Here is a 16,886-nt window from a genome sequence, read left to right as displayed (position 1 = left end):
GGATACATTGTTTTCATATGTCTTGTCTATGTTGTAATTGTACTATGTTTTTGTGACCTCTGTACACACATCTGTGTCAATCCTGGGAGAAAGATTGCGCAAAAGTCGCTCTCCCTGTTGTTTCTTACATATTTTCCCATTAATTATGAGATTGGAATCTTTCCTTGTCAGCATAAAGGGTCAAAGTACAAACAACCAGTGGTGGAAAGTGTTCAGATGTTTTACTTGAGAAAAAGATCTACAACCACACTGTAAAAATGTCCATTTTCAAGTACTGTATCAAAAATAGTACATAAGTAAAAGTAGGATTAGGAAAATTGACATGACATATGACATATTTTTGAACAAAGAACGTATAGATTCCAATACATTTTTTTTCACCTTGTCATGCTTTAGTTACTCTACTTAAAGAGCCTGTGACACGATTTTCCCCCATCATCCAACCCATCAATTTGAGTAAATATTGTCCCCTTGAAAACCGTTACTGAACTGATTTTGGATATTTGTACTTTGATAACCATTAATCTGCCCTTCAATGTTGACCATTTTCTGGATCTTCTCGGGGATTCTTCAAATCCCGACAAATTATGGGTGACGTCAATGCGGGCACAGCGCTCCAGCTGCACCGTTCAGGATCCCAGCATCTGCATGTAAACGCACGATGGCGAGCACAGCAGCAAGCTCAGACAGTGATGACAGTTTAACTTTGAACGTGTCTGAGAGCTCATATGAGGCTGAAGGATCGGTTTATTTTGTATCTGTTAGAAGTTTAGGAATTAGGTGCGTCAATATGGGCGATCATACGGTCATGTAGCCAGTGGTGGACTGGGACTAAAAATCAGCCCGGGACTCTCGACCGGCCCACTTCGGTACAACTAGTAAATTGTCAACGGGGGGAGTGGGGGATGTGCTAGTGACTTATCCGACCGGCCCACTTCGGTACCGGCCCATCGGGATTCGTCCCGATGGCCAGTCCGCCACTGCACCCAGTCCAGCCCACGTAAACTGTCAACGGGGGGAGCCTCGCTGCGGGGAAACGGTGGACCTAGTGTCCCGATCGGAGTGGGAATAATAATAATAATAATAATAATAATAATAATAATAATAATAATAATCCGTGCATTTTATCCATTAATTTCCCCAACATTGTGGTAAAAAAAAACACGTTTAATCCATGTTGGTGTACTACTACAACCAGTGGTGTAGTGGGGATGTTTAACTGGGTGGACGGGGTGGTGGGTGGACGGGAGACACTATGGACGCGCTCGTGAACTGTCAACGGGGGGGGGGGGGCTTGGGGACCCTCTGGTTCGCCTGTCAGCGCAACTTACCTGATGCCGTTTAGACAATATAATAATAAAGGGCGGTGCCGGCTGTCAGCGAACCGATCCGGCCTTTCCGCGCGACTATCACTCAAATGCGGGACATAGTCTCAATGTGTGGGACGCGGGACAAATAATAAAAATGCTGTGTGTGCAGTCCCGCACAGTGCGGAACACCTGGTCACCCTACACACACAGTTCTGCCACTCACACACACACGCTTCAAATCAAGTTGCATAAATGCTTGAGCTACGTTTTTATTATAATTACTGTGAAATCTGCCTATTATGTTTTCGTCATTATTACAACAAACACACACTAGCAACTGATAACACTGGCAATGATTTTAGATGTATTAGACTATTTAAAAAAGAAATCATGCTTCAAATAAGTGGGGGTACGGCGTACCCCCGTGTCCAACGCCCACTACACCATTGACTGCAACTACAAAAAGCTAAGGTTTGTTTTCTCATCAGGAAATGCAGACCGGCTCAAACAAAAGATTTTTACATCATCATCCTCACGATCATTTAATGTGTCATATGTTCGCCGAATTGACATGAAAGCACTAATAAATGTAGTTTCATCCACTTGAGTTTACAAAAATAATCGATTTGTTTTTATATCACATCCGACGGGAGGAAATTCAGCAGCTCTCACTACCGATTTTTAATCCTAATTTAATCATCATCTTCACCTCGATCATTTATGTTTATGTTCGCCGAATTGACATGAAAGCACTGACAAATATGAATATACTGTAGTCAACTTCATTAAAACGTTATTAACGTGCCTAAACTCAGTAATTCACCATTTCTACGCATGACAACACACTTTGTCCGTGTTTGGCTCTCTCGCCGCACAGAGAAGCGTTCCCGCATCGACGTCACTTCCGGCTTCCCCCAAAACCTCAAAATGAGTCGAAGGAATTTTCCCGCGATGTTCGAAATTATTGATATTTATCGGAACGGTATCGCTTTTTCTTTTTTAAACTGACGGTTCGAGATTACTAGTAGCCCACTATTTCATTGCACAACAGTTGTTGGGTTCGTGTCACAGGCTCTTTAAATATAATGATGTATGGTATATATTTCAAGTTTTTTTTGTGGTTATCTTACACATGTTCTTAGTGATTGTGGACTGTAAAGATAACAATCTGCAATAGAACTCACTGGTTGTACGTGTACATTGCTGTACAATGCTTTGTATACAACATAAATACACACGGTGGAAACATATTATGAACTTGATTTCTTGGTACTTTTTCAGATGCACCCGTATACCTCACTTGAAACAAGCTATTTCCAGGAAAACAAAGCTACAAGATAATTGCAAGTTTATTTTTACTTGCTGACATTTAACTATTTCGTAAAACAGTTGCCTACGACATGGTTCCTGCTGAATGCAAAATACATGTTTTTGCATTGGGGGAAATGTTTCTCTTTTGTTATACAACTGATAATGATGTGCTGTTGCTGTTTGTCTGCAGTAGCCCCCATATTGCCTGAACTACATTACAATCATTACTGTTGGCATGATGCAGTATAATGAGTATTCTCTAGTACTGTATCCCTGTGATTAACACCCCTGATTGAGTGTGCTCTGTGAGTGTTTGCTGTGTTGAGCATCTTTTGGACTCTGCAGATAACTGCTCACTGTCCTTCAAAAAGAACTGCGTTTCTTTCTGAGTGGAGTTGGCAAATCGTTAAAGCACTAGAGTGTTAATTGGATCATTTCAGACTTGTTTAGTGGAGAGCAAAATGTCCCAATAAATCCCAGAAACTGGCTGTTCTATCTAAATTACTGGTGTGATTCAAGGGGAGTTTCCAGGAGCTGACTTTGCTGCCTTGAGAACTTTCTAGCATTTCGGCTTTCACTTTAACCTGGCAGTATAAATATCACTGACATTTCTCGAGTGAATTTCTATGACTTTTGAGTGAGGAGGGGGAAAGTGTCTGTAGTGTTCAGGTTAGGAGCATGCCTCGTTGACCTTTAAAGCTTCCTATTTGAATATGATTAGAAAATGACTTAGTTAAATACCTGTGACATTTCAAAAACTGAAGCATGGGTTTGGAATTTGCAGGCAGTAGAAACACTGGATATAAATATAGATTTGAAGCAAAAAAGATTGTATCTAGGGTTTTCTTTTACTCAGTGGATGGCTGAACCAACTCAATGCAAAATAATATATAAATGCCAAATTGGAGCATAATTAGGACACAGCTGCTTGGAATATGGCCATATTCGAGGAATAAGCAAATTGGATAAGGGCATATCAAAGATTTAATGACAGCAAGTTATAGCAGGGGTTTCTCATTGTGTTTTCAAGGAGATTTGATTACGATGCCCTAAGAGAGCTCTTTATATCCTCTATCCACCCACACTCAGAATATATAATACAATCTAATTTAGATAATTCTACTACTGATGACATTGTACAGCTTTTGTTGTGTTCATGTAATAACTCTTTCAGGTTGCATGTTATGAAGTCCAATGTCACATTATGCGTTATTCCCTTTTGGGGCGCCTCTTTGTTTCTCTGTTTTGCTGCTTGCAATTCAGATTTCCTTTACATAAATCTCGCTAACACTCATAATATTCAACAATCTTATTTTCCATGCAGTTCATATTCACTTTAGTTCTAGTATTAGTATTCACATCCTGTGGGAAGTGTGTGCGAGATGGTATCTACTTCAGATATCTCTCTTCATTGAAAAAGCTGCATTTGAAAAAGCAGGTTGTGCTGCATTATCGAGTCAGACATTCGTCCTGGAACGCTAAATAGGTCACCTTCTCCTCTGCATTTTCTTCAGCAGCATCTCGTGGTGACTAATGTCTAAGAAGTCTTTCAACTAAAACCTACATGTCTTATACATCATATTAGCCATAGATAAATACATTTTATATATTTAGCAAAGAGTCAGTGGTGCTTTTATATCCGGCGTACTTTATTACTCATTATTAAGATATACTTTCCTAATAAAAAATGTATTAAAATAATCAATAAAGCATTTATTAAATGATAATTGATCCCATCTCTCTCTAAAGTTCTGCACGGTATTGATAATGCATGAATGTAGAATATAGGAGCTTTAAGATGACTTGTTATATGAATTAAACATTTACAAGTGTTTATAGCTACACCATTTCAACATATTAGCAAACCCAATGATCCTTATCCTATCCTTAAGCGTTTCATTGGAAAGCGCGAAAAATATGTATTCCTAACTACAAGAGAAGATATTTTTTCGTCAAACTAAACTGTCTTTTGGTCAAACAGAAAATTGATGTTTTTGCTGCCTGTCTGCTTCGACATTTGCTGCAGCTCTGTGTATAACTTCTGAGACAGGCTGATTTCAGAAGTTTCCAGACACTCAGTTTCCCGAGATTTCTTTAAGACCATCTTATCAGCTCCTGCCTTTGTACGGAGTTACACAACCCAAGATAACTTCAAACTTTTCCAAAAGTTATAACATTTTCAGCTCACCTTATTGCTCAAAGGATGTACGCATTATCCTTTTACCTATTTTTTGCATTCATCCTTCGTCAAAATATCTCTGGAAAACAGCATTCCATCTGCGTTAGAAAGATAACCAAGGATGTATGAAGTAACAAGTTTGCTATACAAAATTGAAATTCTAGGTATCTAGTCTTGCAACCGGCTGAGTTTAGGAAGTCTGTTTCTGAGGGGAAATAAAGAGTGCACCGCCTTGTAACAATGTCACATTACGTTGCTTAAAACTGTTGTGGATCCAGTACCTTAACGCACAGGACATTAAAACATAACACAATATAAACAGAGTCACAGTTAATTGAAGTTAAAACGTTTGTTGTTGTAAAACAGTATAAGATAGACCCTCCAGAAAAACGCGGGCAAAAATCCTTGATTATGCGGGCTAAATTCCTTGATTATGCGATTAAACATGCGGGGTTTTTATGTGATTTTATGCGGTGAAATTGCGGGAAGTTGCGAAATATGCGGAAAGTTGCGAAATATGCGGGAAAAAAGAATAACAATTTTTTTAAATATTGGGCTGTCTTATTTATTCTCTCTCACACACAACCTGCCACTAACGTTAAACCCCTTTACTATTCAATTAAACACATTCAATGTTTATTTATTGTAAAAGCAATTGGGCTATTTTAATCTCTCACACACACACACACACACCCACACACACACACACACACACACACACACACACACACACACACACTTCTCCGCCTCATTCTGTTTTCATTTACTCGTTCGTTATCTGACCAGCTTCAATCTTGTAGGCTACTCACTTAGTTTCTTGTAGCCCTCGAAAGGATTTTGGAGGTTGATGCCTTGGTGAATGTGAGTTTTTTGGCTTTCTTGTCCGCAGCAGCAGAAAGCATTTTCGAATGTTTGAATGAATCAAAGTGGGTCGTCACGTCGATTTTCTCTTATGCTCCAACACACAGTTGCACGGGGTGCAGAATAGTTTCCCCCCACTTTTTGCCCGGTCTTTAGTAGAAATGTTCGTCTTTAAATTTGATGGATTAGATTTTTTCATCTTGGCGTTTTCTCTATCGTGTGAGCTCCACACGTTCACTCTATACAGTGTTGTTTACATTCTGTGATGCGCGAGCTGATGACGTCACGTCAAGACGAGTCAACTTTTTTTCCCCTCAATTTTGTGTGGAAAAATGCGGGGATTATGCAGCCTTTTGATAAATATGCGGCCTTTTAAAATCCGCGCAATTTTGCTGATTATGCAGTAAATTCTGCAATCGCAGAATCGCGTTTTTCTGGAGGGTCTAATAAGAGATAGAATTATTGCTCTCTACAGCCAAGAGAGAATCGTACAGCTTTTATACAGTGTGGCCACAACATTTGGACCATCAATGGTTACATGTACGATGTATCCTTCTTCAGCAGCGAAAAGAGAGACGGACATGGCACAAATGTAAACAACAGTAAGGTTTACAACATAAAATAATGCTGCTGGATGCAGTTGGTGCAGCATGGAAACAGCACTGAGTAATTGCATTGCTTCAAATGACTGCATTCACTAGTTGGACACCCAAAATAGGCTACATTTTCTTTTAATTACAAGTATACCAATGTGTTTTGCATCATCAGTGACATTCTGGCTGAACTAACATAACTGTGAGGCAGAACCAGGCACACAGCCACTGCTGACATCTGTTTTATTTGTCTTGAGGTAAGCATCACTCTTGGTGCCAGGTTGGCTTCCCTGGGAGGATTACTGTACGGGAGCGTTGGTTGGAAATTGGACTCTTTATAAGAAACATTACACTGCCCTGGGAAACAGTTACTGATGATGAAACATTCAAATAGCAGTTACAGAACAGTTCAGTTAGCAACCAGGGATCTAAAGCACAGTCTGTCAGACCGCTGGATGTTGGCTCAGGCATGTACTGTAAGGTTAGAATCTGGGCCAAGTTTCAGCACACAATTGGTTTTGTGCTTTACAAAGCCAAAATGCCCTTGGCTTTAGTGAACGCTTCCTCCCAGTGTCTGGCCCCTTGTCGGATACAGGCCTGCAGGTTGAATGAATGCAAATGTCTGAACCAAATGAGGTGAGGGTTGCTGTACAAACGGTGATCCGACACGCTGGAGGTCACAGATAAGAGCTGTTACTAAATAAGATAAGATTTGAGAAGATGAATCCTAACCTTGCCTGAAGAACATATTCCGCTAAATGCAACCGGCTAGGAAATGCTGTATTATTTTACAGCTGATACCTTGGAGTGAGCGATGAGCCAATGGATTTTAAAATAACTACCCTCCGCTGTGACTGCATTCGGCCAACTTGTGGCTCCTAACTAGCTGGATGTGTTGTATCACTCCCTGAGCCGCAATCAAACTGTTTTGAGCAATGATTCACTAGAAAATGAGTCATGGTGATGATCTTCTTATACAGGGAAAAAGGAGAGTTAATGGGTATGATGAATCCACATCGCTCCTCACAAGGCATTACATAGAAAAACATTATACAAGCAGTCCGTCTTTAACATAAAGAATATCTTATGGCAGGGGTTTTTAAGTGGATTCGAAAAGGTTGTCTTTAAAATAATGATAGAACATTTTCTGAGTCAGATTGATAAAAGCTTTGAGTTGAAACAACACATTATTAAATACAATAATATAAATATAAAATCAAAAGGATGTGCTCAAAGTCTACAACATTATCCAGGAAAGTGTCGAGCCGCTTCAAAGCTTGTCCTTTCAACCAACCCTCAAAAGTGTTCACCTTTTCTCAGTTGCTGTATAATTAAAGATGATCCCTGTCAGTGGCGGCATACTGTGACATCAATTGTTACCATTTTTGAGAGGAGATGGTGAAAAGCCACAAAAATGGGCTTTGGTTGAAATAAACATGTTAAAAATGGATGGCTCTGGTTTCAAAATCAAAATGTCAGTACTTGGCTTTGCTTATAAAACAAATTGGGGTAGACACTTTCACTGGTGGATGAACAAAAACACTATTTAAGCCAAATAGACAAAAGGAAATGCCAATATGGACGTGAAACGATTCCTACAGTAGTGGTTATTGGACTTATGCTCTATCAGCTTTGTATCAAACAGGTGTGTCTAATCGAAAGTAAGATTCACCTTTGATCGGTCATTATAGTATCATCGCTCAAACCTGTACATCTCAAAATAAAAGGTTGTTTTTTTACCGCTGTGATTGCAGCTGTTACATAAAGGCACTTTAGTGAAGCTATCAGCTCCCATGCAATACCTTTGTGGAGACCTTGTATGTAAATGACCATCCCACACATCCTCGACAGACATGTAGAAAACCCAACCGTTTTTGTCAGAGGGCAACATTTGAAAGTCAAATAGAAATCAATGGAATGGATGTTTGAAGGCATTTTTGTGTATCAGTGGATCCGCAGAGACGTTGGGGGGGAGGAGAAGTTTCCTTTACTGGGAAACGTTTCTTCTTTAAATCCCAGTGTCCATGAGACAGCAATGTTTTGAACATTGTTTTATCCTTTGTCGTGCTCTAATTAAAATGTTTAAGGAAGCTACAATCCAAAATAACATGCTGCTCCTTCCTCTCTCTCTTTAGCCAGCATCCAAACAACTACTCATTTTGTTTTCTTCTTTATTTAATTGATGTTAATGAACTCATTACAGATGTATCACTGCTAAGGTTCCTCATGTATACTGCTTCCCTCTAAGCCAGGGCTGAGCTACTGTTATAATAATCACTGCAAACATTAATGCCAGGTTAAATGCAGGCTCGGGTATCAGTGTTGGAAATTAGGAGAGTTATTACTTTCCCACCTTGTAGGTCTACTGATCATTGTAATTCAAATTATCTTGGGAGTGTTTCAATTAGGTTTCCCACTTGATTTACATTATTACCATGACTATTCACATCCTGAAAACACATGTGATTAGTTTATTCTTATGAGCCATACTTCAAGAAATGTAAATGTACTGCTTGGACCACAGCATCCCCTCTGTAGAGTAGATGCTTTGATAAACCTGTAAACTTCTTTATCTAACTATGAGATACAGCCCACATGCATTATTGAGCCGTAGTCCAATAATATCAGCATTTGAGAGAGAAAATGGAAGGTTATGCTTGATAGACAGTTGGATATATAATGTGATCCAGAATAAATAGTGTGTTTTGCTCAATATCCTGCCATATAAACAGCAAAAATGGCAATGCAAAGACAAATAAAAACGTCTACATCTCTAAAATATTGACGCTTCCATCCCTGAGAAGATATTTACCAGTTTGATTCTAAAACACCTGGATTTTGAAAGTTTTTGCCACCGATTAGATCATTCTTTTTGGAGTGACGTGTTAATTTTGTTGTAAAATAGGAGACTTGAAGTTAAGGCTTTGTGTTTTACATTGGATATATTATTTTTGAAGTATTTTCATATACCTACCTTAAATTTGTAAAACTGCATAATGTTATTTTTTTCTTAACTACATGAACCTTTCTGGCAGAGTGGCCTTGCTTCTTTAAAAATGTTGAGTATGCAAAGAAAAAATCTAAAATGTGTTCAATTGAATATTTTCCAAACTCATCAAAAGCAACCGCATTGGACTGCTTTCAGTTGACTTAGTGTGTTTCATTATAGTAGTATTTCAAAAATAAATAATAACCCATCTGCTCGTACTGTGTTCTCCAAGTGATTATTCTTAGCACACAGAGGAACATATTGCTGCTGCAACACTCGGTTGTGATGTCTTTATCCCTCTTTGATTAAATACCAATACTCTGATCAGAAGGTGTATACATAATTCTGTCAGAAGTATTTAGCATTCAGGTTAATCGAGTATCATGAATGCATTGTGTTTACTCAATAAATCATAATTGGCACAACATGGTGTGCTTAAAGGTTGAATTTCACTAGATCTTAACATGAAAGCAGAAAGCTATGAATTATACAATAGCAATTCTGTCTTCCTTTGTGAGACCATTCAACCTAACATAAAGAACTGAATACACCTGCCCCTCCCATTTTCTGCTCAATCAAACCGTGAAGATAAATGTGTCCTTCAATCAAGCTTATCCTAGCCAGAAAACGGATATGTCGGAAAATGTAGAACCCCACGGCTGATTGTGATGTGATCTTTTATGTGTGTAATTGGAATGACATTGTTGCTTTCATCTATGTTTTCAGGAATCAGTTGTGTAGAGGAGAGCGGTGAGTCGGCCAACATGACAGACTGCCTGCGATGGGCCGGCCCCCTCCCCCCCCAGATCAGAGGTTGCCGGATAACTTGCAAGGATGACTGCACTCTAACTGCTTGGTCCAAGTTTTCTGAATGCGCTGGATGTGGCAGCTCCCGCAGTCGCAAGCGTTCACTCACCGGTAAAGACTTTTCTTCATAGATATGTCTCAAGGCAACTTTGGATTGGAGATTGGATTCTTAGCTCATGCATTCTCATACTGTAAAACCTCAGTCCATATTTTAATGCTGGATATCTGTTGCTGTTTATATTTCTCTACCTCTCCATCAGCCAGTGTCATTGCTCTACTACAACCTTGTAGCTTGCACCACAGTTGGAAACAGAAAGTAGTCACCTTGTACAGTAAGTCCAAGAGAAACTCGTCTACATTCCTTGATCTTCAGGGTTGTTGTCATGGCAGCATATTCTCGTGCGCTTGAAACCACTTGCTCTTTGACAGGCATACATGCAGTACTGCAATCAAGCCAAGCCTCTTTCTGGTTCTTGTTCTGTTACTATAACTTCCTACTGTCCCTGTTGTGTTATGTCTGGTCTAAATTAGGTCCCTCACAGCGTGTAATCCCTTATTCCAGTGCAGATGGCAAAATAAGAATTACATGCTGTGGTTGCAGACCAGGCTGGATACTATTTGTCTTCATGAATATTTGATCTGATGCTGGAGGGGTTGTAGTAAACACATACTGTCTCCTTCTATAAGAATCGTAGAATATAGCACGTGAAATCAGCCCGGAGCTCTGCGGTGGGCTTCATTTGGGAAAGAGCGTGTGTTCGTGTTCAGCGTGTCCTTATGGTCATTATAGCTCTGCTTTCAAACTCTTCACTGCCCACTTTAACACTTGCTTTAATTTCTCTGTCAGGTGATGGAAAGTGAAACCACTGTGGGTTTTAAGCTTAAGTGTGTGGTTAAGAAAGTTGTCAACCAACACATCTGCTTGCATAATACAGCCATGTTTAAAGCATCCTTAGGCCATATTGCAGTAATCATCGTAATGTTCCAAAAGATGGTTTAAGGAAATGCTCTTCATGGCAGTGTATGTCTCTTTTTTCTATGTTGGACCCAACAACATTCACACATAAGGAATGGGTTAATGCTTCAGTATAACCCTAACCCTATCAAAGTAGCCCTGTTACGAATACAATAAAATGGAGGTTGGATAGTGGCAAGATGCTCATGCAGGAAAAGGTACAAATGACACAATGAATACATCTAATTTGTTTCACCAGTGTCATTTTTGTTTTGTCACAATTCACCAGCCCCCATCGTATCTTGCCACTTATCACCCATAACACAGCGTGTTTACAAGCTAAACTAATTGAGGGCTTGAAAGGACAAAGACATAAAATTAAAATGAGCAGCCGTGCCTCAGCACATTGTAACTGTTTACTGTTTTGTCAGCTTCAGACATCCCAAACCTCCTTTGCACTCACAAACACACATTTAATGGATTTGTACCTTGGCTTGTTAAGATGACGCCTCTGATGTTTACTATCTCACTCAGAAAACCATGTGATTGCTTGACTTTTGGTAGAGTTTTGCTATCTGTTTGACTGGTTTTCCTTCTGATCATCAGACCACTGTGTCAGTCACTTGAACTGGAGCATGCATACTGCGCCATTCACATGAAAAGGAGCATAGCTGTACATCTTATGTGTATCCATATTAAAGGTCCCATGTCATGCTTTTCTGGCAAAGTCACAAACCCTCACTGCTAGTGGAGCCTCGCAGATGGAGGTGCTGCAGCCCCCTCAGCACCCCCCCTTCCCGCGTCCATGGTGCTCAGGCTGATATCAGGCTGAGTTTCGCGATGTCTTGCTGTCTCGCAGACCCCACGCAGCAACCAGGAAACGGCAGCGAGCCGCACAACGTCCCGCCAACACCGCACCCAGACCCCACGCAGCATTCTCATCTGTTTGTCATTACTGGTGTCATTTTCTGTTTGCTAACGCCATTGTAACACATAATCACTGATGTTCCGCTGTAACGGTGGTGGACTCATCAGAACAGAGTGGGCGAGCTGACCAATCAGAGCACAGTGGGTTCATAGGGAGGGGGGGGGGCGTTTAGGACAGAGAGTGAATACACAGACTATACAGAGATGCTGTATGAGAAACCAATGTGAGTTTGGAAAATTGCACAATATACATCTATTGTAGTAGACCTCAACAATGGAATTATGATCAGTAGACATGGCCATGACTTTAAAACAGCATTATAGGTGGTTTAGGAATGTTCTGGAGTCCAAAGAGGAGTCTTTTTCAAAAGCATCTTTATCCTGTGGGGGTTTCCTCTAAAGTCCAAATAAATTCAAATTAGGTGAAGTGAATATTTCTATATCGCCTATAGGTGTGAATATGTACCGTCGCCTATTTCTCAATGTCTGCTTCGTTACTGCATAGTAGCTGTGTTATGGCTTATCCTTTTGCTTTATATTTAATCAGTAGACTGGTCTGAGGTGCATTTTGCTCTCTTGCTTGTTGATGATTGCATGCTCAGATACACTCCTAAACTACTTGAACCAATGTTTTCGGCGGCCTCTGTTTCTCTTTTTCTCCCTCCCCGAAGCGAGCATGTGGTCCTGCTGTAAAAGCATATGACCAAATGGGCCGATTGTTCAGGCCCTAATTACGACCAAATATGTCGTTTGTTCAAGCGCTTAATACGTCCTATAATTACATTTTAAGTTTTCGCCCTCTAGTGCTCCCGTTGAATGCTAACGTTACAGATGGTGGTTATTCACAAATAACCCTCTCTGTAAAATCCTAAATTGTAGGATAGTTTGGCCATTAAAATGCTTTTTGATTAGATTTCTAGCAAGAAGTGTATATTGTACTTTTAGAATCCACGTCCAGTCGATCTGTAGGATCTATAGTTTGGAAGATATTACGAAGATGATTTGAGGTATGCGGCAGCCTCCATGTAAAGTTACGGGTTGAAAACAGTATTTCCGGTCTCGACGTTTTCATAATAAAACCAATGATCAAATGATTTAACAGTGATATCTGCAGTACTCATCAACTAAAAAACATCAGTTTATCCTTGTTAATTATACGACATTTATTGCTTTAAAATGTGTACAATGCTTTTGTGTTTTTCCCATAGGTTTTTCTCTTTTGATTCTGAGAGACACCTTTCTTTTTTCAGAGGTTTTGATAGACTAAAACATCAATTCTTTTAGCCGCCCGCAATGCATTTTGGGATATGGTGTTTATGTGATATGAAATCGGAAAAACATTTAAAAAAAATAAAATAACGCTTTATTCTGAGTGTTCTTGCTTTTCTCTTTGGAAGTGATCACATAACGGCATTGTAATACACGGTTCGGCTGCATTAAATATTACATATCTGCCGTAGATATTTATTTATAGAGCCCTGATCAGAAGACCTTTTGACAAACTGTAAGAAATGCCGCCAAAACTGAATATGTGACGTCGATCATAAATATATTCGCAATTAAACAACATCTTCCATTTCTTTTCACACAATACGTCTCCTTGCAGTATCAACGCTAATTCGCCTGACTTTTATATTTGATCCAATTGGTAGCTATATTTACATCATAACGGTGCACAGCTGATAGAAAGGGACTTTTTTGTAGTTTTTAAAGATATTATTTACTACCTGAGGGGGGCTGAAGCCGGGGGGGCTGGACCCGTCCAATTCCAGTTTTGGAAAGTCTGCCGTGGTTCCATTCCATTTCATAGAGCTGTGACGCTCAGCGTAACCTTGTCGTACTGCCACTCCAACATCCAATCACAGGGCTTGATGACTAGTCACAGGGTTTGTAAAGCAAGGCGGATGTTGTAGTCCCAAACGATAGCTGGGGATTCTGGGTAGTGTAGTGTCTTCGGAAACTGTAGTGTCTTAACTCCGAAAAAACTATTTCTTTCTCTGAATCGAAGGTTAAAAACACAAAAGCATTGTACACAATTTAAACCAATCAATATTGTGTAATTAACAAGGATAAACTGATGTCTTTTAGTGGATGAGTAATGCAGATATCACTGTGTAATCATTTGACAGTGAGGGGAATATATCCGGTTTTATTATTATTATTATTATTGTGACCGGAAAAACTGTTTTCACCTACGCTAACTTTACATGGAAGCTGCATACACGTTATCCTGGCGAGACCTCAAATCATCTTCGTAATATCTATCAAACTATAAATCCTACACATCGACTGGACGTGGATTCTAAGAGTACAATATACACTTTTCGCCAGAAATCGAATCAAAAAGCATTTTAATGGCCAAACTATTCCACGATTGTGCAAAAGGCAGGTGCACTGCACCCACTGCTACTAACTCTGGGCCTGGCTCCCGGGCAGGACGTTCAATCTCCCCGGTAGTCCACCAGCAGATGAAAAATACCCATCTCTTTGCCTCTTCCAAGGGACGAGGGAACCGTGCGGCAGAGTTTCCGTTATAATTTTTAGAATGTCCGTTAAAGTTTAAATCTCCCGGACAAAATTAGAAAAGTGCCGGTCAAAGGTCTTCTTTGTTATTTATTGAGCTTTAAAACAAATTAATAACGACTCTATATAATAATATAAGAATAATACAATTAGCCTCTCTTTTCCTCCCCCTCTCCTGACAGCCCATCAGTATCCGTCTCATGCAGCTGGCTGATCCAGTAATGAGTGACCCGAGGTAATTAAATTAGCTAAGTGTGATGATCTAACTTCAAGTGGGTGTTTTGCTCAGCTCACCGCTCCATCACAGCGGGTGGAGCTGCAGGTGATCATGCAGAGCTGTGTGTCTCTGTCAGCAGCAGCTGATCTTTGATGTCTCTCTCCTGTCCGATTAGACTTCACTCGCGTTTATGTCCATATCGATCATATCTAGCTAGTTCTAGCTAATGATGTGACTGCCTGCGTGTCAAAGGACACCTAAACAATAGGCAACATTTTGACCGGAGAGATTTAGATTTGCCGGTCTTCAGCATATTTTACCGGTCACAGTCCGGTAATTACCGGCTAACGGAAGCTCTGCCGTGCGGGGGGGTCTGCTGGAGGATCCTGCGTGCACTGTCCTGCGAGATACCGGGACCTGGCTTGAAACACTCAGAACACTGTTGTTGTTGTTGTTGTTGTTGTTGTTGTTGTTGTTGTTGGCGAAACACATCAGCAATGACGGGAGTGAGCAGGAGAGGTGGGGAGAGGCGGGGCTGTGGCGTATCGGGCGTACACACTGAGCCGTTTGACCCCCCAGAGCGTTCCGTTCGCAGATCTACCCACCTTGGGGCCCGTTATCGCTTGCGGGCTCAGTTTCCGTGGTTCCGTTACGGCATCGTGTGAACGAACCGTCCATACGATATAGAGAACGCCAGCGGATAACACCCAATAACTCTGTGTAAACGGGGCCTAGATCTAATGTTGGATGTGACGGCTTCTTAGTCACAGTGGCAATCACAGCCTTTTTAGATTAGCGTGATCCCTTATACATCATTTTTGTATGTTACTCATACTGTACTTGTAACGAATAGACTAAATGGTTACCATGGTAGAAAAGATTGAAGGTCTCAATATCAGCAAAACACAAAATGAAGATCTAATTTTCATTTAACACGGTTGGAACTCCTTTTTAAGAGCTCTGAAGACTTTAACGTTTAAAGGCCCCTACACACCAAACAAACACCAAAGAACACGTCCCGACAGAACTTGGCCAAACAGTCACACTGGAACACACAGCAAAGACTTTCGCAGACGGCCAAGAAGCACGTATGCACTGCACATGCTTGATTCACAATAACTCTCCTTACCAGCAGGCGGCGGTAGTTTTTATTCGTCATTCAAATGAGGCAACCAGAAGACAGGCTGCGAACAACAAATAGCTACATGCTACAGCTCGAGCCAAGCAGCACAGGGATGAACTATGCCAATATTTTAACAGTATCAGTGGCAGTGCAATGCCTTTTCAGTGGGGCAAGATGTAGCAAATATGTGTGCCTATCCTGCTATTTGTGTTTATTCTTTTAATCACACAGCGTTAAGAGCAAATAAAAATGTGCCTTCATAACTGTCAGTTGTAGCCGTATAATTATTATTGATTTAACTAGCCTACGAACAGTATATTTTAAAAACATTTTAAAATGACCATCTTGAACAGCTAAACCATTAAATTACTTATAGGCAGATTGTGGACAGTAACAAAGTACATTTACTTAAAGAGCATCTTGCAGGTTTTTTTTTTTTCTACATTTATGCTTAAACTTGCTTGAAAATTACAATAAAAAAAGTGAATGTAGGATTTGATATGTTTTACGAGACATAAGGGCAGGAATTCAGAGGGAAAGGAGCAATTTTGAGCGCTGCTCTTAAAAACGGCTTTTTTTTAAGGTCATACGTCAAACGCGTCATATTACATCACACAGGGGACACGACTCCGCTCTCTGACCGCAGGTATAGTTAGTAGTTGCGTTGAGTTGAGCGGTTGTGTTTTAGTGAGCTGGTATTTTTCGGTAGTTTTACATTGTATTTCACCATTTGTAATCATGGTGCAGTATTGTGTTTGTGCAGGTTGCACAAATACCAGCCTGTCAGGACATCGAGTCCACAGTTTCCCTCACGGGAAAAGGACCGGAGCTAGCGTTCTTTCCTGGATGCGTTGTGCATCCACCTCCCTGCAGCACATACTCTCCACAGTTTTATCAGGAAACCGTATTACTTCTCTCTCCCCCAACTCTCATAGGAATGAACGAGGCCCCGCCTCCCACTCTGTATCCAGTTCTTATTATACATCACCATATCTGAGTAGGGCGACAGGACGGTCATCGACGGCCAGACACCTATCGACATCTATCGACGGCCGAAATCGGCTTGGTTATATGATAACATAATTATGTGT

At 40.4% G+C, this 16,886-nt stretch overlaps 1 protein-coding gene across 5 annotated transcripts in view; it reads left to right on the top strand.

The window, feature by feature from the left end:
- thsd7ba (thrombospondin, type I, domain containing 7Ba) overlaps positions 1-16,886 on the top strand; it is a 241,634-nt gene that overhangs the window by 175,090 nt on the left and 49,658 nt on the right. For all 5 annotated transcript variants that reach the window (XR_013805279.1, XM_079665111.1, XM_079665110.1 and 2 more), the window contains one exon: positions 9,970-10,161. Coding sequence is in view for 4 of the 5 variants with exons in the window: in XM_079665111.1 (XP_079521237.1) it covers positions 9,970-10,161 (192 nt within the window). In the remaining variant the exon portion in view is untranslated. The remainder of the gene's footprint in view (positions 1-9,969; positions 10,162-16,886) is intronic.

The sequence above is a fragment of the Notothenia rossii genome, assembly GCF_949606895.1.
Source record: "Notothenia rossii genome assembly, chromosome: 2".
NCBI classification, from domain to species: domain Eukaryota; kingdom Metazoa; phylum Chordata; class Actinopteri; order Perciformes; family Nototheniidae; genus Notothenia; species Notothenia rossii.
The sequence above is the reverse complement of the archived record's forward strand: the minus strand, read 5'-3'. Positions and strand labels throughout refer to the sequence as shown.